This window comes from Triturus cristatus, chromosome 12, assembly GCF_964204655.1.
Source record: "Triturus cristatus chromosome 12, aTriCri1.1, whole genome shotgun sequence".
NCBI lineage: Eukaryota > Metazoa > Chordata > Amphibia > Caudata > Salamandridae > Triturus > Triturus cristatus.
In genome coordinates, this window is record NC_140595.1 from 146,395,920 (window position 1) to 146,419,479 (window position 23,560).

The window sequence follows — 23,560 nt, forward strand, 5'->3', positions numbered from 1 at the left end:
ATCAGAACCCTTGTTGACCACTGCGAGATTGCAGCCCTGATCCACCTCGACCTTGCAGCTGCATTCAACACCGTATCCCACCACACCCTCATCAACAGACTGTACAGCATTGGCATACAGCAAAACGCCCTTAAGTGGATCGCTTCCTTGCTTACAGTTCGCACACCGTCATACGGCTGCCTCCCTTCACCTCCGAACCCAAGAACATCATTTTTGGCATAAACCAACAAACATCCCTTAGCCCCACGTTGTTCAACAGCTACATGACTCCCCTCGCGGACATTGTCAGATCCCATGGTCTCAACATCATATATATTTATTGTATTTGATGAGTTTTATATAGCGCTGGCTAGACCCAGAGGTATCGGAGCGCTTTACATGAGGTTCCACAATGTTACAAAATTACATCAGTTACAAGTTATATCAGTTACTAGTAAAACATTTAAAGGGCATGGAAGACGAGATAAATGGAGCATAGACTGGTAAGGGGGTAGGGTAAAGGGGCTGGAGGGAGATACGATGGAGAGACGAAGGAAAGTCTGCCCAAAGTCCAGCTGGGTCGGTGACGGCCGGGGGGGAAGACCACAGCCCATCTCCTCGATAGCTATCACGTAGCTCCACCGGGCATTGGCCTAATATCTAGGTCTCAACTGAAAAACATTCAAAGAGTATAGAAGACGGGATAGATGGAGTGTAGAAGGGTATGGGGGTAGGGTAAAGGGGTTGGGTGCAGGGACGACGGAGAGACAAAGGAAAGTCAGCCCAAAGTCCAGCTGGGTAGGTGACGGCCGGGGGAGGGGGTGGGGGGAGGGTAGTCCACAACCCATCTCCTTTTTAGCTAACAGGTATCTCCACTGGTCATCGGCCAAATAGCTAAGGTGTCCACGGTCGGAGGTAATTTCACATATTCTATGTCCTGATGGGTACGCCTGGTGGGGGATAGGTTCTATGTCCGTTTTTTGTCCTAGAGTAGTAGCACAACGTGGTAGCGACAACTGTGGCAGCCATCTTGGTGTTACAAAGCCATAACTCTGAATTTAGAGTGCTAAGAACAGAGTCACGGGTGCAATTTTGGGGACAGGCGCTGCTCTCATAAAGAGCGCCGTGGAGAAGAAATCAAACGCTCAAACAGCAGTGTCTTGTAGTCAAGTGAGCCCAGCGCTGGGATCCACATATGATGTGGGCTGTATGTCTTCCGCAGGGCATGTGCCATGTTATGTGTCAGCTGTGCAGGGCCTCCAGCCGCAGTTGTTCCCTTTCCTTCTGGTTGTCCCTCTTGGCTCATAGGTGTGCTTCTACAGCAGATCATGCAGGTGTTAGTGGAGTACCCGGGTAGACAAGGCTCTCATCGTGCACTGTATTGAAGAACATCCGGCGCCATCTTAAAGTCAGGCACAGGGTCAGGCATATATATATGCTGATGACCTACAACTTATCCTCTCGCTCACCAAAGACCCCTGTCCCCCCACCAGAAAAAACTTCTGCAAAACCATGACCAATGTAGCCAACTGGATGAGAGCTGCAGGAAAGTACCCTTTTTTGACATGGTCACCCCCCCCCCCCCCCCCCCCCCCCCCCCCTTTTTGCCTAGTATTTGATCTGATTTTGACTGGACGTACACTAGGTTCTTGATGACCAGGTCCCTAGTGCCAGTTCTCTTTCCCAAATCTGTGCAATTGTGTCCCCAATTGGTAATTACTTTAGCACTCCCTGTAAGTCCTTAGTAAACGGTACACCTGGTATCTAGGGCAAGGAAGCTTAAGCGAGTCCTTGAGGGCTGCAGAACAAATTGTGCCACCCTAAGGGTACCCTCACAAAACACATACAGACTGCCACTGCAGGCTGCGTGTCTTGCTGGAGACAAAAGTGAAAACACAACATGGTACACATCCCTGTGTGCCATGCCCCCAGACATCGCATGCAGTATAGGTAAGTCACCCCTACAGCATGCCTTACAGCCCTAAGGCAGGATGCACTATACTACATGCATCTGTCGCAGCCTCAGCAGTGGCAGTTCCTTCTCCTACATCGCCGTTACAACCTGGGATGATCTGTCTCATCACCTCCAGACAGCAGCCTTCATTGCGGACTTCAGAAAGAAACTCAAGACTTGGCTTCTCAACTGAGACCTCACACCCCAGTGCCCAGATACCCTCAGGGTGACAGTGCTGCGCTGTACAAATGCTGATTGATTGATTGATCTCAGTCTGAAAATCTCTGAGGCTTCTGGGATTGTTGTTTGCTACCTTCTTCTGACCAGACATACCAGATGGCAAATGTGGGCTCTGCTGTGGGACCTCAAGTCCATGTTCGCACAGTACCAGGGGAATCTGTCAAACTGCATCTAGATTTCCATGGCAACTGCAAAATACCTTCAGTGTTGGTTAATCAACCGCAATTGGGTCAGCAGCAGACCTCTCTCCCTGTCCCACACAAAGTTGTCAATGGTGACGGATGCATCAGTTCTAGATGCGGGACGCCATCTGGGAGAGGTGAAGATCAGAGGCCTCTGGTGGAGACTTGACTCCACATAATTTTGTTGGACTTGAATGCAATTTGCTTGGTGATTAAGGCCTTCCTGCCCACCATCTGAGGAAGGCTGATGTAAGTGCTTATGGACAACACCATCACCATGTGATACTGCGACAGGTAGGGTAAGGTGGGGTCCTGGGTCCTGTGCCAAGAGGCTCTACGTCTCTCAAAGTGGCTGTACCACTCAGGAATTTCTTTGGGGGTTAACAAACCCCTGGGCAGACGAACTCAGCCGCTAACGCTGAACGTATCATGAATGATAGTTACTCATGGAGGTGGCTCAGATTGTTTTCCAGCAATGGGGAGAGCTCTGGCTTTATCTTTTCACCAGAGCTCAATGTCCGCTTTTAAGTATGATGGACTTAAAAAGGCTGCTCTCATTTAGAGGCAGTCCATCAGTAGTGGAGCTTGGGACCCCTGTGGGCCTTTCCGCCGCTGCTTCTAATGCCCGGAATTAAGAGGGAGATTATGAATATCCAGGCCCAAGTTATCATGTTAGCACCAAATTGGGCAAGGAGCGGAGAGTGTAGTACCCAGAACTCTTGAACATGACCATCTGTCCTCTGATCAAGCTGCCTCTTCGGCAGGATCTTCAGTCACAGCAGCAGGGCAGGGTAATGCACTCGATCCTGCACAATTTGCACCTCCATGTTTGGGTCTTGGCGGTGAGTCGTCCCTCTACAAAATCGATGTACACCAGCCTTTGGGACAAGTTTGTGGCTAAGTGTGCAACCTGTTAAAATGATCCGATCCAGTACAAGTCAATTTGATGGTTTATTGTTTGTTTTGGGTTTAGCCCTGGAAGGACTTGTTTTGGACACTGTTAAGGCTATGCGTTAGCCCTTCTGGGTTTTTGTAGATACCAGATCTGCCGCCTTTATATATGTTAACTGTTCGTTGATTAGATTTTTGAAAGGGTGCAACATTTGTTTCTGTCAACATTGTGATGCCACAGTGGAACTTGAAACTGGTTTTCACCTTTTTGATATGCACCCCGTTTGAACTGCTGCACAGGTGATGTTAAAAACTGTCTTTATCCTCCCCATATCATCAGCTAGGCATTTGAGAGAGCTGTAGGCTCTTTCTGTCAACCCACTTTATACAACATTTTTCCCAGATAAGTTGCTGTTTAAGATCAGAGGTTCCTTCCTATGCATGACATTTGTGCGGAGCCCCTCGCTCCACCTATTGGTATGCAGAAGTAAAGTCCTGCTTTGAAGTTTCCGAACCTAGTCTGGTACCTGAATGATATTCACAAGGGTAAGCATCTGTGATTAGGTGGGGTATTCACCTGCAATTCATTACCTAAACTAAATGACTTTTTCTACGGGGTGTTCTTGGTGCAGCGGACCATTTTGACCATGCCATAGGCACTATTGTAGTGAGCAGCATCATACTTGTATGCACTGCTGGGTTTTTCAGTGACAACAGAGTATCTCTAATGGGCAAGTCCTTCAATGGATCCAGGCACTTTGTGGAAAAGAATGAATCGACCCGAGAACACTTTAAAGCCAGCCTGCGCATGAATTGCTCTAACTTGTTCACCAGTTTTACCAGCAGTACAAAAGCTTCCGAGGCCTGTCAACAGCTACCCTTGTTATCAGTTCAGCAGCCGGCCCAGAATCCTTGCAGCTCCAGAGGCCGTGGGCACCATCAAGGGAAGCAATCTTGCATCACCTCCTAATCCGCCTAATCAGCCACTTCTATTTTACCTTTCAGGACCAATTTCTTGGGGAGAGGAGTTGGCCTAACAGCTAGTGCAGTCGACCTCGAATCTGGGGAACGGGGTTCGAGTCTCGGCAATGACGCTGAACATCCTGTGATTCTGGCCAAATCACTTAATCTCCCCTTGCCTAAACAAAAAATGAATGTGTCCTCATGTAATGCAACTGGTGCTATGTAAAGCGCTCTGATACCTATTCGGGTCAAGTTCGCGCTATATAAAAACTCTGTAAAAAAAAAAATAATAATAATAATCTCAAAGCAGAGTCAACTTTTTCCTAACCTGCTGGAATTCCATCATTTCTTATTGATGGTACTCAAGTTGCTACCTGATTGGCGGCAGATCATGTAGCTGGTGGTCTTTAGGGATCAAGGTTTTTGGGGGCTATTCAGAGCCATCAAAAGGGTATCGGGCTCAGAAATGGATGAGGATGGTTAGTCCGACTTCTTCCTGGTGTCCAAGAAGGACGGATGTCTCAGATTGATTTTTGATCTTAACCCTCCAAATTCAGAATTCTTAATCTAGCTCAAGTTCTCACTGGCTTGCATCTAGGTGTTTGGATGTTATCCTCGGATTTGCAGGAAGCATACCTCCATGTGCTTTCCTGCAGGCTTAAAGATGCTGCCTCCTGTTCGTGGTAGGGGGAGAGCATTTTGCTGTTCTACCGTTTGGCGTCGCCCCCATCACCCGGTTTTACGAGGGTGATGGTGGCAACCCACCATCTCAGGTTGTGAACTCATTTATTAACATAACTTCAAGACTGACTGCTAGAGATGTGTTGCGCAGCAGCAGTTCCAGGGAGATTGCTGGCTGTGATGCAAGGTTTGGCACCAGGTATGTGTCACACTGTGGCATTCTGATGCGGCTGCGGAGAGATGCGTCACACTTCATCAGTTCTGTTCAAAGAACCACAGCTGGGCTGGCAGAGCACCTACAGGCCCACTTCCAAGTGTACTGGACTAGGGTGGCACCACTTGTGGAAGGGGAATAATGGGGTGGGGGAGGTAGGATTCCCAGCTGACAGTCTAGGTGCTAGATTTGATGGGGTTGGAGACTTTTCTGTCCCTGAGGCTCTGATCAGAAGGCTAGTCAACTAGCCCTTGGAGTCACTCTGGTAGTCTTGGGTTCAAGGATGCATGTCTAGTCCTTTAACTTAGGTAGCAGGGCAACAGAGTAGCAGTCTTTCTTGAAGAGCAGCACAGCAGTCCTGAGTCTTCCACAGGTCCAGAAGTACACTGAAGAGTTGGGTCTAAGGGTTTAATGTTTATACCTGGTGCTCATTTTGAAGTAGGAGAAAGATCTGGATGTTTTCACGCCCAGAGCTACTTGGAATTTCTCGCCTCTCAGCCCTAGTCCCAGAATGTCTGGGGTCACAATAGATTTGTGCCAAAACCCTTTGTGAGTGCGCAATGGCAGAGTCTTTGTGATGTCAAGTGTGGTGTGGTAGGTGACAGCTCCTCCCCCTCATCAAGTCCGTGATGGCCCATCCTGCCAACAACTTTGCTCCTTTGTCTCACTGTCTGGGAGCAATATACAAAGACCAACTGCCAGCTGCACTAGTCATGTGACCCAGGAAACAGGCTGTAGGCACCAAATGCTTATAACAAGAAAATTCCAACTTTCTAAAAGTGGCATTTTCAGAATTGTGACTTAAAATCTGCCTTTTCCACTAAAAAGGGTTTAAATTGCAATTCTTTAGACAGCAAACTCGATTTTCCTACCTACTACGAATTGAAGTTATTAAATGTAATAAGTTAAGCCAATGTTATCCTGCGGGAGAGGTAGGCCTTGCAGTAGTGAAAAACTAATTTACGAGTTTTTCACTACTGGGGCATATAAAATGTAAAAAGTACATGTCTATCTTTTTAAATGCACTGCACTATGCCATAAGGCTGTTTAGGGTCCTAGCCTAGGGGTAACTTATATATATTAAAAGGGAAGATTTAGGCCTGACATAAGGTTTATTTTGCCAGGTCGAAAACGCAGTTGAAAACTGCACACACAGGCTACAATGGCAGCCCTGCGACATGTTCAAAAGGATACTTAAGTGGATGGCACAATGAAAGCTGCAAGACCATTAGACCATTAGTAGAATTTAATTTACAGGCCCTGGTTACATTTAGTTTCACTTTACTAGGAATTTCAAGTACGCCATCTGGTTGGTAGACAGTTTTACCATCTTTAAAGGAAAGAATACAAGCACTTTAGCACTGGTTAGCAATGGTAAAGTGTGCAGAGTCCTAAAGCCAGCAAAAACGAAGTCTTCAAAAACAGGAGGCTGGAAGGTAAAAAGTTGGGTTAAAATCACACCAAGGATATCTGGTCCAACATGAGCACTTCCCCAGCTGAAAGCAAGGCAAACTATCCACCTTTAAGGTGGTTCTCATCACTAAGGCGGCAGAACCTTGAGAAGCCGTCAGCATAGGTGTGGTCAGTTCCAGGCGGATGCTCCATGGTAAAGTCTGTTCTCTGTAAGGAGGTCAACTATCAACAGTTAGGAATTCTCACCCCTCATCTGCATTAGCCATCAGAGGGGTCTGCGGTCTGTCTGAATCCTGAAGTGAGCCCCAAACAAGTTTGGTCCCAACTTCTTTAGTACCCAGACCACTACAAATGCTTCCCTTTCTATTACACACCACCTCTTTTCTCTGGGAAGGAGCCTCCTACAAATGAAGGCTACTGTTTGATATAGGCTCTTTGTTTAGCTGTACAAGCACTGCTCCTATGCCATGCTCTGAGGCATCTGTCTGCAAAATGAACTCCTTGGAGAAATCAGGGGCCTTGAGCACAGGTGTTGTGCACATGGCATTTTTCAGGGTGTCAAAAGCAGTATGACTCGCCCCCCTGCAGATCACCTGTATGGTCTGCTTCCTAGAAGTTAGCTCTGCCAAGAGAGCAATAATGGTGGCACACACCGGGTCAAATCTCCTGTAGGAGCCAGTGAAGCCCAGAGAAGGCCCTCAACTCTGTCTGGGTCAGGGGGAGTTTCCAAGCCAGTATGGTTGAATATTTCCCTGAAGAGGCTGCAACTTGTCTTCTCTCACTTGGAGTCCCAAGGAGACCACTTAACCCTGCTCTATCTGGCACTTACTGACCTTGATAGACCTGCTTGCTCTCTGCAGAGCCTGAAGCACTTCTCTGAATGTGGCACAGGTGATTATTCCATCTAGAACCGAAGACTGCAGTGTCGTCTCGGTAGGCAGAACTGAAGTTCTCCAACCCAGTCAGGAAACTGACCAACCTCTTGAAGGTGTCAGGGGCAGTCTTCAATCCGAAGGGCATCACCCGAAACTGGAAGTTGCCTTCTGTGATAATTAACCCAGATCTGTCTTTGGCCCCCTTAGTCACTGTGATCTGCCAGTACCTAGATGTCAGATCAAACGTGCTGAGGAATTTAGCTGGCCTTAACAGATCAATGAGCTTGTCAGCTCAGTGGATGGGGTGTGCGTCAGTCTTAGTGTCTTCATTGAGCCCTAGAAATCCACGCAGGACTTGAGTTCAAGGGTGGTACCTGGAGGTTCAGCCTTGCGGACTAGCACCACCCGGCTGGACCAAGGACTGCTTGAGGACCCAATTGTCCCTAGCTCCCAACATTTTGGAGCCTTCCTTTATTCTGGCTCTCATCTTGTCAGATTGCCTGTAGATCTTATTCTTCACAGGCATACTGTACCCAGTGTTGTTCTCATGGGTACACCATATAGTGAGCCCTGGAGTTGGGGAGAAGAGAGAGCGGAACTGCTCCAAAACTTGGCAACAGTCTCTCTGTTTCTCTAGGGTCAATGTATGATAGAGGTAGAAACCAAACACTGACCCATCCTACTCCTTCGAAGAAAGGGTGCTGTGGAGAGGTTCCCTCTCCTCCTCCACTTCATCAACCGTGACAAGGAGCATGGTAACCTTAGACTTCGCGAAGTGAGGATTTTAGCGATTGACCTGTAAAGGGTTTCAGGGAGTCCTGAGGTCCACCAGATAGGTGGCATCCCACTTACGTTCTTTTACCTCATAAGGTTCCAGATCATCAGTCTTGTAGGGCCCTAGACTCCACAGTCTCCACAAACTCAACCAAAGTGACCTTCTGTTCCGTTTCATAACCTCCTTGCTTGCTTCCAGATTCCTCTGCGCCTTCGTCCAGAAGCTCTTCATCTGGGTGCAGAGGGCCAGCATGTAGCAGACCACACCCTGAAGGACTTTGGGTGGAGCTTGCTCCCAAACCTGCTTCACCATACTGAGACGCCCTCTAACAAGGTTCCCATATAGAAGTTCAATGGGTCTGAATCCATCCCCCTCCTACGGTACCTCCCTGTACGCAAACAGGCATGCAGTAGGACGTCCCACTTTCACCTCAGAGGCTCTGATAGGCCTATAATCATGCCTTTAATGGTCTTGTTGAATCTCTCAACAAGCCCATTGGTTTGGGCGTGATAATGTGTCTATCTGGTATGGGCGTAGGGAGAACTTTTTGGCCTGGTTTTGGGAGCACCAGCTTGATTACACCTGCATGCCATGTTATCTAATGTTTTCTTGTTTGTTTTATCTTTGGCTCAGCAAGGCTTAGCAGTGGTTACAGTTAAAGGCTGTATTTTAATCCTCTCCGTCTTTCTAAGTTTGCACAACTTACCTTCTTTATTCAGATCACCTGTTATGGTGAGATTTAACACGTTTCCACTAAAGCCTTTAAATATACCTCAATGGTACCTCAACTTGATCCGCACAGTTCTAATGTACCTGGAGTTCCGGTCTATGTACATCTATCAATCCATCCTCTTCGCTTCCTTTTTTTCCTCTTTGCTCCTTTCATGGAAGAAGGAGGCTAGAAAGGCTCTACCTGAGTGCCCTGAAAAGAACCTTTTATTTTTGGAGTACTGTGTAGACAACAAACTCTTTGTGGGCTTTGCTGGTATCAAGACATGGAAGGTGGTACAGAAAATTACCCTGTCCATGTGGATCGTCCCTTGCATATAGGAATGCCCACACCAAAAAAAAAACCCTTTGAGGGCCCACAGGCTCACTCCTCCCAAACTAAAGGTACCTCAGTGGCGAGGGGTGTTTGCATCCTAGACATCTGCCAGCTTGCTGCAACATGAATGTCCTTGTATACATTCACAAAACACTACTGCCTTGACAATGAAGTCTGTAGAGGGCCATCTTGCCTGCTCAGTATTGCTTGACTTTTTGGTGTGAGTCCAGTTCACAGACACTCCACCTTTTTTGGACATATTGCCTGGGTATCTACTCTATGGGTGAGTTATCTGGAGTTAGAAGAATCTAGAAACGGAATATGTTACATATCATCAGTAACACTCTTTCTGGTGGATACTCTGTCTGACCTCAGATTCTTCACTTCCCTCCCTCCTTCACTGTCTTTGTATTGGACTATGGTGTCTTTGAAAAGGTTTCAAGTTACTTTTGGCACACTGTCATGACTGATCCAAGTCTGAGGGTGTCCAAGAGTGAAAGACAAAACTGATGTTAGAGTGCAGGTGAAGCGACTAGGTAGGGCTCTGTACCATCATTTTTGGAACAGAGCGAGGCCTTAGTGGAGTCCGACAACACCACTTACCAACGTGTGTGAACAATTTTGGGTTCAGTATGGCACTTGGGTTTATTGTAAAGGTGAGCAAACTGTGGTTTGACAGAGCTTTTCTGAAAGGAAGTAACTTGTTCTTCTAGTTTTTCAGAAGCTGCCATGGATGATTTATTTTCCTAAGCAGCAGGCTGGTTGCTTCATGCATTGAGGCAGATGTTAGCATGTCTTGTAAACTATGTGAACATCAAATGTTGGCCAGTGTATTGCAATGATGGTAGTGGTTGTGTTGCCAAACTTTGATTGCCAGTAAAGTTGTTTCTGCATTTAAAAGGATGTGGTGACCATTTCAGGTGACACACAGAAAATCATAGTTCGAGGCATATGAGCTGCAGAATTCACACTCTGCGCATAGATTACCATCTGGTGTTGGGCTCGGATGCTTGCACCTTGGTGTCTTGGAAGAAGTCTTTAGTAGTCATGAGATAGGTGACTCCTCCCTTGGACAATAGTGCACATGGGCATCGACTCCTTTGTCAGATTGTTTTTTTCCGCCATCGGGTTCGGAGGTAACTTCAGCGCTCCGGTTTAGTACCGTGTTTTCCAAACCTTTTCGACGCGCAAATCATCAAAGAAACTCAACGGTATTGTTTCGTTCGCGTGCCCTTCGACATGCTCCTCAAATACACTATTCCAGTCGTCAACGCAGGCCGCTGGACCTATCGACACCTTTCGGGCCTTCGGCTAATGGAAAGGACTCCATTTAAAAAATGCCCCCAGTGTGGAGCTAAATTCCCACACAGCGACCACCACAAGGGTCTGTAATCTCTGCCTCTCCCCCAAGTACGGGGAGAGTAATTGCCAAGCCTGAGCCTCTTTTTGATCCAAGAAAACTTTCCGTGATCACCAGGCCCGACGACACGTTGTGGCGCAGCAAGCAGCTCCGGTGCCGGAGGACATCTTCAGCGAAGGCCCCGATGTCCCGGAGGAGGATTCGGAGGATCTGGAAATAGTTTCCGAAGCAGATGACTCCGACTCAGATGACCACATCACTCCAGGTCAACGAGTGAGTACAACTGCCCCTACCCCAACCCCACCTGTAAAAAAGAAGGCTCCGGTCAAGACTTCGCCTGCTGGCCCCAGTCGCGAACGAAAGAAAGCTTCAGAAGCCCCGCCCCCGGCTCCGGGGATAAAGGAGAAGCCTTCTGGCGGCTCGGCACCGACCAAACCACATATCAGTGCCCCGCACCAAAGCCGGGAGCGCATCCAACTCCCCTAGTCCCCAGAAAACAATTCGCACCGAGCACCTCGGGTATGAAACCCAAAAATTCAGGGCTGAAAAAGATTTCGACATCGAAGCTGAAGGATCCAAAAACCCCTTTGAAGGTTCTACAGCACAAATCTAAACCTCGCTCGGACCCGAAAAAATCGGCGCCGAAAGCGACTACCGAAGAGGAAGAACGTTTTCGACCGGATCCCATCAATCCAAAGCAAAAAACACTCCAAGTGGACCCCAAAACAGGACCTGTGGTTAATGTTCCACACAAGAAGAGGAAACTGGACACCCCACACATCCCTGAGGTGCCTCCAAAGAAAAGAGACTGTGCTACTTCACCTCTACGACCCTTTTCTCCTGTTCTTCCTCCTAAACCTTTCTCTCCACCACACTCTCCCATAATTCCACCATACTCACCACCACCACAAAATGATGATGATTTAAGGGGTGGGGGAGGAAACAATGACCCTTTCACTGACCCTGATGACGACACAGATTTACCACAGGACGATTGGGATGATTATTATGACCCAGTAGGCCCTCCAGACCTCCCCGACCCCGATGCATTCCCAACAAAGCCATCTCCCCTAGATGACAATATTGGTTTTAGCCAGCTTTTAGACAGGCCTGCCCAGTACCATGGGGTTCAAATGTATTCGGACCCCGCAGAGGAGGACTTCCTAATGAACACCTTTGCACAGTCACAAAAACTGTACAAACTTGACCAATGCTAAAAGGCGTCATTAAACACACCCCAACCATATTCAAAGACCCTATAAGGGCTAGAATTCTCAACCCTAGAATTGACCAAACATATAAACCCGTTCCCAATGATCCTACCTACATCAAGGGTCAACTACCTTTGGATTCTCTAGTGGTCACCAACGCTAGAAAACGTGTCAACTCTCAAACCTCCGGTGATGCTCCACCTCCGGACAAGGATACTAGATTATTAGATGCTTCGGGCAAACGAGTTGCTGCCCAAGCAGCTAATCACTGGAGGATAGCCAATGCGCAGGCATTACTTGTCAGGTATGATTGGGCTCATTACAACCAACTAGAAACCCTATTGCAGCATTTGCCTCATCAATATAAGACGAAGGCCAATGATTTTCAAGAGGGCAAATTAATAACTAATGCATCAATCAAGTTTGCCCTTGATGCAGCAGACACCGCATCCAGGTCCATTAACACTAGTGTGTTACTAAGAAGACATGCCTGGTTGCGCATCTCTGGCTTCAAACAGGAGGTACAAACAACTATCCTCAATCACCTGCTCAATCATGAACAACTGTTTGGCCCAGCTGTGGATACAGCTTTAGAAAAAATAAAAAAGGACACGGAGACTGCTAAACCTATAGGACCATTACAGTCTCCATCCACACGAGGTTCCTTTCGGCGCTCCTTCTATAGAGGCGCATCCAAAAATATCAGTACAGACACTGCTTCTTCCTCATACAAAAACCCCACACAAATATCCCCTAACAGAGGATATTTTAGAGGTGGATACAGAGGAAATAACAACAAAGGAAGACGCCGAGGTAACAACAATTCTCGCGCCTCTCCCTCTAACAAACAGTGACTTCCCTCCAGACCATTCCACTCCGGTCGGAGGGAGACTCTCACAGTTCCTACATGTCTGGCAATCCATCACCACAGACAAGTGGGTAAGACAAATTATCCAGTATGGTTACTGCCGGGAACTTACAGCAACTCCACTCAGTATGCCACCCAAGCAGCTTCCAATGTTCACGGAACATCTGACACTCCTCAAACAGGAAGTTCTTTCACTGCTTCAGAAGCATGCAATAGAACTAGTCCCCATACAACATCAAGGAACAGGAGTTTACTCTCTATTTCCTAATCCCCAAAAAGGACGGTACCCTAAGGCTAATATTGGACCTCAGACCCCTCAATCTCTACATACAGTCAGATCATTTTCACATGATCACTCTTCAACAAGTCCTTTCACTGCTTCAACAAGGCGACTTCCTTGCCACACTAGATCTCAAGGACCCCTACTTTCATATTCCCATACACCCTGCTCACAGAAAATACCTAAGGTTCACTCTGGACGGCCAACACTATCAGTTCAAAGTCCTTCCATTTGGGGTGACCACAGCACCCAGGGTGTTCACAAAGTGCCTTGCAGTAGTAGCAGCACACTTGCAAAAACATCAAATCCATGTATTTCCATACCTTGACGACTGGCTCATAATATGCAAGTCATACCACCAGTGTGTTCACACTCATCAAACCATTCAGCTGCTACACATCTTGGGGTTCACAGTAAACTACACCAAGTCACATCTTCAACCATCCTACATACATCAGTATCTAGGAGCCACAATAGACACTTCCAAAGCTCTAGCATACCCCAATCCAGCAAGGATAATCAATATGCAAACCCTTATCTCCAAGTTTCAGCCCCAACACTCTCTCCCAGCACGAGTGTTTATGCAACTCATAGGAATGATGACCACTTGCATTTTCATTGTACCTCACGCAAGACTTCAGATGCGCCATTTACAGGAATGCTCAGCATGTCAGTGGAACCAGGCTCAAGGTCAACTTCCAGATCTGGTGTTGGTGGGCAGCCGCACACATCGCTCTCTGCAATGGTGGAACACACAAAATCTTTCCAGAGGGCGGCTGTTCCTAGATCCGGTTCCACAGATAGTGCTAACAGCAGATGCATCACTCACCGGCTAGGGAGCCCATCTCCTAAACCACACAATTCAGGGCAGGTGGACCACTCAACAAAAACTTTTCCACATTAGTTACCTAGAATCACTGGCAATTTTTCTAGCGTTAAAGTCTCCTCAACAAAGCTGTCGTAGTTCGCACAGACAATATGACAGCAATGTATTACATACAGAAACAAGGAGGAACACTCTGTCTCATCTAACGCAAAGTATATGGAGATGGGCCGTTCCACAAAACATATATCTTTTGTCAGAACATCTTTCAGGGGTGAACAATCAGATGGCGGATCTGTTAAGTCATCAGACTCAACAAATACACGAATGGGAACTTCATCCGCAAGTTCTTCAACCCTTCTTCCAGACGTGGGGCCAACCAGACATTGATCTGTTCGCCAAACATGCAAACGCAAAATGCCCAACCTTCGCCGCCAGGTTCCCACACCCGTTGTCCAAGGGCAATGCGATATGGATGAACTGGTTAGGCAGATTTGCGTACGCTTTTCCGCCACTCCCGCTCATTCCACTAGTAGTACGCAAGCTCAAACAACAGTCTCTCAAAATGATCCTAGTTGCTCCAATATGGGCACGGCAACCATGGTTCACAACACTACTCGAACTCTCGGTAGGTCCACACCAAAAATTACGTCTCTCCCCAAAGCTGCTAATGCAGAGCCATGGAGAGATAAAGCACCCAGATCCAGCACAACTGAATCTAGCGATCTGGCTCCTGAAATCCTAGAGTTTGGTTACCTCAACCTCCCATCGGACTGTATGAACATTATTAAAGAAGCCAGAAGCCCCACTACTAGAGCTTGCTATGCAGCTAAATGAAAGAGATTTGTCATTAACTGTAATAACAAAATAGACCCATTGGATGCTTCAATCCAAAACATTATCTGCTATTTGCTACACCTACAAAGATGCAATCTGGCATACTCATCGATAAGATTACATCTGACTGCCCTTGCCGCCTACCTACAGAACAGACAACACTTGTCATAGTTTAGAGTGCCTGCTAACAAAGCCTTTATGGAAGGCCTTAAAAGGATAATTCCACCCAGACTGCCACCCTCTCCAGTGTGGAACTTAAACATTGTTCTTACTAGACTCATGGGTCCCCCATTTGAGCCTTTACAAAAATGCGAATTACAATTTCTTACATGAAAAGTAGCTTTCCTTGTCGCAATCACCTCTCTCAGGAGAGTAAGCGAGATCCAGCTTTTAACCATACAAGAACCATTCTTACAAATACATCGTAACAAGGTGGTTCTTAGGACAAACCCAAAATTCCTTCCCAAGTAAATCTCTGCTTTCCACCTTAACCAATCAGTAGAGTTCCCAGTATTTTTCCAAAATCCTGATTCTGTAGCTGAAAGGGCTCTTCACACGCTCAACGTTAAAAGAGCTGTACTTTACTACATGGACAGGACTAAAAACTTTAGGAAGACAAAGCAACTGTTTGTAGCTTTCTCTCCACCTCATAAAGGCAATCCAATTTCCAAAGCCGGAATTGCCAGGTGGATAGTAAAATGTATTCAAATATGCTATCAGATAGCAAAACGTATGTTAACAATTTCCCCTAGAGCGCATACAACACGCAGACTAGAGGCTTCCATGGCATTCTATGGGAACATTCCCCTAGAAGACATTTGTAAGGCACCAAAATGTTCTACAACACACACCTTCTCCAAACACTATTGTGTAGATGTGCAGGCAAAACAACAAGCTTCTGTTGGCCAAGCTGTTCTTAGGACACATTTTTAAACCACTGCAACTGATACAGGCGACCACCGCTAGGGGAGACACTGCTGTACAGTCTATGCACAGAGTGTGAATTCTGCAGCTCATATGCCTCGAACGGAAAATGCTACTTACCAGTATGCATCTGTTCTTGGCATGTAGAGCTGCAGAGATTCTTTGGCACAGGTTGAACGTTTGTTCATTTTCTGCCTTTCCTTTTTGATCACTTTAGTCTTTGTAAAAGTTGAATGCTATGGGAGACAAATATACTCCGCTCTTGTCCAAAGTTATTAATTTGATAAACATAAAAAGAATTACTTTCACAGCATCAGCCACTGTCAAAACTAAATCTCTGATTATTCTCTCTCTCTGTCCTACCCCAAATTACTCCTCTCATCTCCGTCACTTATATCAGGTTCTCTGGCAGAGTCCATGAAGAAGCTAAGAGAAGAAGGACCAATCATCCAAGAGATCGGTGACCTTATGCTGTCCAGGGTATGAATTTATTTGAGAGTCATTTTATTTCAGTTTGTTAGAAGTTTACACCTTTTGGGCCTGATTCTGTGGCTCATAATAAATGTTGTTACTTTGTGCAAGACTGAAGTTACTTGTACTGTCTGCTCTGGAGCATTAGCTGTCACTGCTGTTTAATTTGGCGTTTAGGCCAGGTGTGGCTGAAACATTTAAACCTCAATTCCTTTGAAGCCTGACACTGTGGTAGGGATCAATGCAGAAGAATAACTATTGGAGAAAGCATATGGTGAAATAAAAACCACATCATCATTGAGCTCTAGCAACATTTAAGACCTCTTGTAATCGAGGGAAACCTTAGTTAATACATAGTGGAGGCCTAGTGGGACAGAAGTGTGCAGTGTTGTCCGTTTGACCCACATGGGAAAGGAGTTATAGTAGTTAGAGTTTAACAACTTTAGGTAGTGCACTAGAAGAATACTTTTAACACTTACACATTTTCACAGATTATATCTGACAAGCTGTAGAGACACGATGTGAAGTATTCATTACTGGTAGTAATGCAGATGTTTCCAAGATGTTAATTTTATCCCACGTAGTTTCTGTCAGTAGACGTGCAGGATACAATTCACTGTCATCTGGGAAGGCATAACAAGCATTGAGATGCTCATAATTCCTATTTACTTAGTCCAACAATTCATGTCATACATGGTGCACTTTCTTTGAAAACTCAGATTACATTTAACACAGTTAAAAAAGCATCTTTATTCCCTAACATTTATCAGTCATATCCTCTGTGCTAGAGGAGATCTCTTTGCTGGCACTCGGTGTGTGCAGCCAAACATTGAAAATGGAGCACAGCGTCTAGGGATTGTCTAAGTCACCCAACTGAAATGTTTCTAGTTATTCTAGTGCAACATACCAGGCAGCCTACAGCAGAGTAGGAAACAAATGTAGGCATGTCTTGGTTTTTCCCCCTCCAATATAAACAATCATGGGTCCAAGGGAAGGGTTATATCTCTAAAGTGCCCATGAATTTCCTTCAAAAGAAAATAACTTTCCTTCCATTTCAGCCAATATGAAACATAGCTTTTGCTGTATTACACTCACACTACCTTCTGTCACACTGCCTAAGATTGGTTCTGTGCAACCTACATGACGTCAATAAACATAGGACTTAGCTGCAATTTTCGTAGCCAGTTTCTGTACTTTCGTCTCACATTTGTATGTGTTTCAGTTCATTGTATGGGCCCAAACATTTTAACTACCTTTTGTGTCTTTGAACTCCCACCCATCAACCTAGTTGGTGGCATGCTTCATCATCACATTCCCACCAAAGATGCTGAATGCATCTTAGATGTGCTTTGATGTCAAATTACAGCAGAGCTGTTTTTTACCTTGTGATGAGGTGAATTTGTGAGTAAAATCGTTAAATTTACCTTCAGGATATCTGCCCTTGAGGGATCAATTTTAATAATTGACTTCTGGGGTAGGATTAAAATCAGTGGTGGATGTGCTCTTACAAGTTAGTGGTCTCTCACATCTTAGTGTGTGGTCAACGGTGTTCAGCCAGTGGTGCGTGCAGAGGGGTCATAGTGGCTTTCTTCAGGACCAAGGTGTTTAGGGCCAGAATACCATAAATAGTGAACTTGTACTCACTAATGTATGCGTATATTTGAAGCTCTTTTCATAACATATTCTTTTTCACCCTACTTCTTATAATATCTGCAAAAGATCAAACACATTGAGACCAACATAATGTATCATGACATGGTAGAATTGACGAGCATTGATGAAGATAATGCAGTGCTGGTGCAGCAGGTGTGTGTCATGCAACATGCTCATCATGCATCTAGACGATTGGATCCTGCGTCTCATGCAGTTGTGTAATAAGTTATCTCTCATAACATTGCAGAGACTATAGGTGCTGCATCTCCCCGGGATCCATGTTACCCTAGTTAGTAGCAACACGAGTAGGTAGCATACGAAAATATTGCCACCCGTTCTTCTGGGTTTCCTTTCATTGACACCTGATACCATGCCGTATAGTGAATATCTTGCAGCATGAACCTTCTTACTATAAAATAAATTTCATAGAGAAGCAATGTCATAGTTGGTTACATTTTGAGGTCAAAGCCCTTCTTACCGGACCGCGGAAGGAATACACTTTCACTTCTGATGTGTTCCATGTGGGAGGTGCAGATATTACTATATATGAGAAGATATTACTGCTAAATCATTAAAATCTACAGATATTTTAGAAAATGCAGCTGATGTCCTGATTAGGAATACGTTTTTTTCAAAATAGTGTCACTAACTACCCTTGCAGGTATTGTAAGTTTCAAATCTTTTTGATGCTTGTAGTTCTGCACCCAGTAAGATGTGTGGCCCACCTGCATTTAAACAATAGTAATCTGGGGCTGACCATTGTTAAATCATGAATAATCATCATTTGCCCCGGTACATATGATGTTAAGAGGCTGTATGAGATGAGGCTGAGCTGAAAGGGAGTTCAGGCTTTCCTCTTTACCACTGGTGTTGTTGTGATACCCTCAATCCAGATCCTTGACATGCCATTGGCAAGATGCCCATTAGCTTCCCCCTTGGCAGACTCTGCCCACTGGAAGCTTGTGGAAAAGATGAGAAGCATTTTGGTTTGGAAACCAAGCGTTTAATAGGGGAATTGCAACTCTCCTTGTTAATAGTGAGCAAAAATGAATAAACAGTATGCATAGATCGCAGTTCTCAAAGTTCCAAAGTGTAGTTTTCTGATTAATCATTTTGTGGTAAACATTGATTTGCAGATCGATTTTGTCACGTTTTTGTTTACGTTCCCCGTTTTAGGTGCTTGCTTTTTATTCGGATATGTTTACATAGATGCATTCATCTATTTGGGAGAGCAAGCTCACTTGACCTACAGCTGTATCATGAAAAGTTATGGGCTAGATATCTGGATCCCTCAGATGTCTGAGATGTAAACATGGTTTGGGGGCCGGGGAGGTGATAGTTCTCTCTGCCTTTGGATGTGAAATGTTTTTAATGCATCTTTGTTTTGTAGCCTTTACTCATTTTGAGTTAGACTTTGAATTGGTTTGCACACATTTAAGATCAGTTGCCAGATATATTTGTGATCTTGCTTAATGAGCCCACATGGATTATTTTTAAACTGTATTTGTATTCCAGCTGTGCTTAATTTACTTCCCGCAATTACATTTCATTTCTAGCTAACATGCACAATGTTTGCACTTGCTTTATTTGTATCAATTCTGCATTAAGGTGCTGGATGTGTATGTTTAGTTTTTACATTGCACTTGAAAATACATACAAAGTAATTGTTATATGTAGTTTGATTTTTATATTGTCATGCATGAATGAACCCTTGATCTGTTATTTAAATTTGTTTTTAGAAGAATATGCTGTGGTACACTTCCATACAATTTAATCTGCCAAAACACTTGGGTGGGCAGAAAACGTTGAGCATGTCACTGGGAAGCATTTGTTAAATATCTGGTTTATTACATTTTTTGGGAATCTATCTAGTTTGATGGGTCTGCTGGTGAGGAGTTAAAGCACGAAGCTGCAAAGTTTTGCTGTTTTCAGTCTTTTGCCCTGGAATTCATCAAAACCAAACAACGGAAGGAGCCCCGATTTAACCTATTCATGCAGGTATGTCTTTCTGCTTCTAGTCAATATCTTGCCCAACAGAATATCTGTTTAAATCAATGAAATGTGTTCAGGGTTCGAAAGGTCTTTGGGTAAGATAAGTGTTTGTATCGTGGAGGCCTTTTTTTGGCTTTACTATTTGAGCTCCAAAATAAATGTAAGGTTTTCTCTTTTTAGTTCAGAAATAATTTTATTGAAGAGAGTAAAGGTGTCTGCATACAGTACAAAATATTAGACTCACTTTGTTACAATACATGTCTGTTACAATAGAACTACATGAATCGGACTTATTAATGAAAGTAGACAAAGTAAAACAATATAAATGAAGCATAAATAACGTAAAATCTAAAGTTTTAGGAACCGTCAGGAGAATCAAGGTGGTTTAAGGACTTCCTGCTGGGATGGTTATGGTAAAGAACATTTTTGGGCACTTGCATCAATGTATGTTGTGACGGGTGACCACACATTTAAATGTTTCGTTGCCATGTGTAAAGGGTAAACAAAAGAAGTGTCCAGTCTATGATTATGGCAAACAGCATACCACCAAGCTTTGTAAGAAATTTTTGTAAAATCTTTCCAATCAGTGGTTATTTGCTGAAAAGCAACCGCTAATAATAAATCAATAATTTTAACATTTAGCTTGACATTTTCCCAAATAGAAGAAAGACTTCCTAGAAAAATAGGAGTAAAGGAAAAAGGAAAGTTAGTACCAAACATTTAATTAATTTGGGTCCACACTTGTTTCCAGAATGCATATACACATGGACAATAAAATAGCATATGAAATAAATCAGCATTTGTGGACGAACATGTCCAGCAAGTATCCGATACCGTTGAGAATCTTTTGCTTAAAGTAATTGGTGTTAGCAAGAGTCTATTATATACAAAAAACAATGTTTGCATTGTGTTAGCTGCCCTGGAAGATCTACGAATCTTGGTCCATATTTTCTTCCATAGTGACAATGGCCAGGATGTCATAAAGTTGGGTTCCCACAACTGTTCTGTTTTAGATTTCTGCCTGTCAGTGGCGGAACTTTGTAAATAGTTATGGATATTGGATGCCTTGGGCATCGTTTGTAACAGTGTATGAAGTCGCGAGGCAGTATTTGGAACATTAGAGGTATCAGGTGTGCTAGATAATTGAGTATAAGTATCCATCACAGCTTTCTTAAGGGAATTATATTTATGTTTGAATGAAGCAGGCAGATTAAATGATTCGCTAAGCGAAGAAAAGGATATAAAATCTGATCTTGAGAATAGCTGATTAACCCATATTAGTCCCTTTTGTCTCCAAGTTTTCCAATAGAAAGGTTTATTTCGGATGAGAAGGTTCTTGTTGTGCCAAATTGGTGAGTTAAGAAAAGAGTCTAGAGTGCTATGAGGTGAAGGAAGGGTTGATTCAAGGAGTTTGGAAGTGAGTTTAATTATGGGAGTAGAAAGGGACTGAGGTTTGCGTGAGAAGGAGAGATACTCATGAAAAGAGAAGGGATATAAAAATAGATGCTCGAGTGAGGCCCAAAGAGGGGACTCCTCCGTGGAGTCCAGCAACCAACAAGAAGCTTGACGCAAAAGGAAGGCTTTTTGATATACCGGGAAATCTGCAAAATTAACTCCACCTTCTAATGTAGGGCAAATTAATTTTAAAAGAGACATTCGGGATTTCTTATTGTTCCACAGGAAAGAGGAAAGGATGGAGTTAACTTTTTAAAATAATTTAGCAGAGATAGGTACTGGGATGTTAGAAATAGTATATAATACTATGGGTGATAACATCATCTTTATAGTATGCAAGCGTCCCCACCACGATAAATAGAGGGGATGCCATCTAGTGGTTAAATCTGATAGTCTTTGTATACATTTATTCATACATAATGTTACTGTATCTGAAGCTGAGGAAGTGAAGTGTAATCCTAAATACTTAATATGTTTAGGGCTCCATATGAAATTAGAAGCATTGAAGTCTGATTTAAAAGTGTATTTGGTTATAGACAGAATCTCTCATTTATCATTGTTCAATTTATATCCGGGAATATCAACTTACTTCATCTAAAAAAGCTGGAATTGAATCTTCTGGTTTTGACATAAAAAGTAGATCATCAGCATAAGCTGCGAGTTTGATATGGGAATTTAACGTTTGGAAGCCATGTAAATGTGGATTTTGACGTAATTCAGATAGGAATGGTTCCAAAACTAAATTAATAAAAAGGAAAGGAGAGAGAGGGCAACCCTGGCGCACTCCTCTTCCCAAATCAAAAAATGGGGAAATCATGCCATTAGCACAAACTGCAGAACGTGGATTAGAATAGAGGAGAGATATTAAAGATATAAACTTGGGGCCAAAGCCAAACCACTTAAGTGTATAAAACAAGGAAGTCCGCTCAACTCTAGCGTACTCTTTTTCTGCGCCTAATGCTATTGCTGCAAGGGGTTGCTTTAGATGGGATGATTTAGATAAAACGTTAAAGAAAAGACGTGTGTTGTCTGTAATGAGTCGTCCCTTAACAAAACCAGATTGCTCTTTGCCCAGAAAATTTTGTAGTCCATGTTAACTAGGGAAATAGGCCTATAATTTTTACAGTACTTAGTTTCTTTTCCCTCTTTCGGGATTAGGCATATGTGGGCTTCTGAAAAAGAGCCAGAGGAACTATTTACGAAACAAAGAGTTTACCAGGGAGTACAACTTCGGTATTAAAAGTTTGGAAAAGTGAAGATAAAACTCAACAGTAAAACCATCGGGACCTGGCGCTTTATCATTTTTAAGACATTGGAGAGCTTTAAGTAGTTCTTTCTGTGTTAGGCTCGCTTCCAGGGAAGATAAATCAGAAGGGGGTGTATTGGGATTTTTGAACATTAGTAAAAATATGTGATAGTTCTTGATCTGTAGGTTGTGTTTCGGATGTATATAATGATTTATAAAAGAGAGAAAATTCATTCAGTATCTCAGCATCTTTACATTTTAAAGCAGAACATTCGTCATAAATAAATTCAATATTTAGTTTGTTGTGCCGAATTTTTAAATAATTAGCCAATATTTTTCCAGCCTTATTTTTGCCACCATAACATTTTGCACTAGATTTTAACAAACACAGTGAGGCATTATCTGTAGATTTCTTATTAAATTGCAATTTGGCCTTTATAAGAGCTGTTAAACATTTCTGCGAAGGGGACGTGTAATATGAGTGCTCCAGCCTCTTAATATCATGAAAAAGATTGTTGGTAAGGTTGCGTGCTGTTTTTCGTTTCTTGGAAACAAGATTAATAATAAAATCTCTCGCTGAGGCTTTAAAAGCATCCCAAATGGTCAAATGGCATGGAATCTTTCTGGTTTATCACAAATTACTCCTTAAAAAAGGAAATGAAGGAAGCTGTGCATACAGGATCTAAAAGAAGAGCATTGTTAAAACGCCATCTTCTAGGAGCATTAACTTTAGGCAGTTTATCAAGACCAATTGAGACGGGCGTGATCGGACAATAGGATAGGGCCAATTTCTGCGTATGTGAGGTGTTGCGAAATATTATGAGAAACAAATATATAATCAATTTGTGATTGAGTATGATGAGTTGGGCAGTAGAAAGTGTATTCTCTGGTAGTCGGGTTACATAAACGCCATGCATCAAGGAGCTTATGCTGGGTGATAGTGTGGACAAAAGATTTATTAGGGACAAAAGAAACCTTGGAACATCTGTCTATAAACGGGTCATAAATTTGATTACAGTCACCAGCTAATATAAAATTATCTTCACTGCCATGAGTAATTTGCTTAGCCAATGTGTGCCAAAAAGAGGCGTCCCCACCAGTGGGAGCATAAACATTAAGGAAAGAGACTGGAACACCCTTGAGGGACCATTTAACATTCAACCATCTGCCCTCAGCATCTGATTCCTGTGATAAAAGTATAACAGAAAGTGATTTGCGAAAAAGTGTC

The 23,560-nt window shown here is 43.9% G+C and overlaps 1 protein-coding gene across 4 annotated transcripts in view; it reads left to right on the forward strand.

Annotated features, from left to right (window-relative positions):
* Nucleotides 1-23,560, forward strand: part of LOC146772936 (rho guanine nucleotide exchange factor 11-like) — an 896,981-nt gene that overhangs the window by 566,548 nt on the left and 306,873 nt on the right. For all 4 annotated transcript variants that reach the window (XM_085639320.1, XM_085639323.1, XM_085639321.1 and 1 more), the window contains 2 exons: nucleotides 15,916-15,995; nucleotides 19,512-19,637. In XM_085639320.1, the coding sequence (XP_085495446.1) occupies nucleotides 15,916-15,995; nucleotides 19,512-19,637 (206 nt within the window). The remainder of the gene's footprint in view (nucleotides 1-15,915; nucleotides 15,996-19,511; nucleotides 19,638-23,560) is intronic.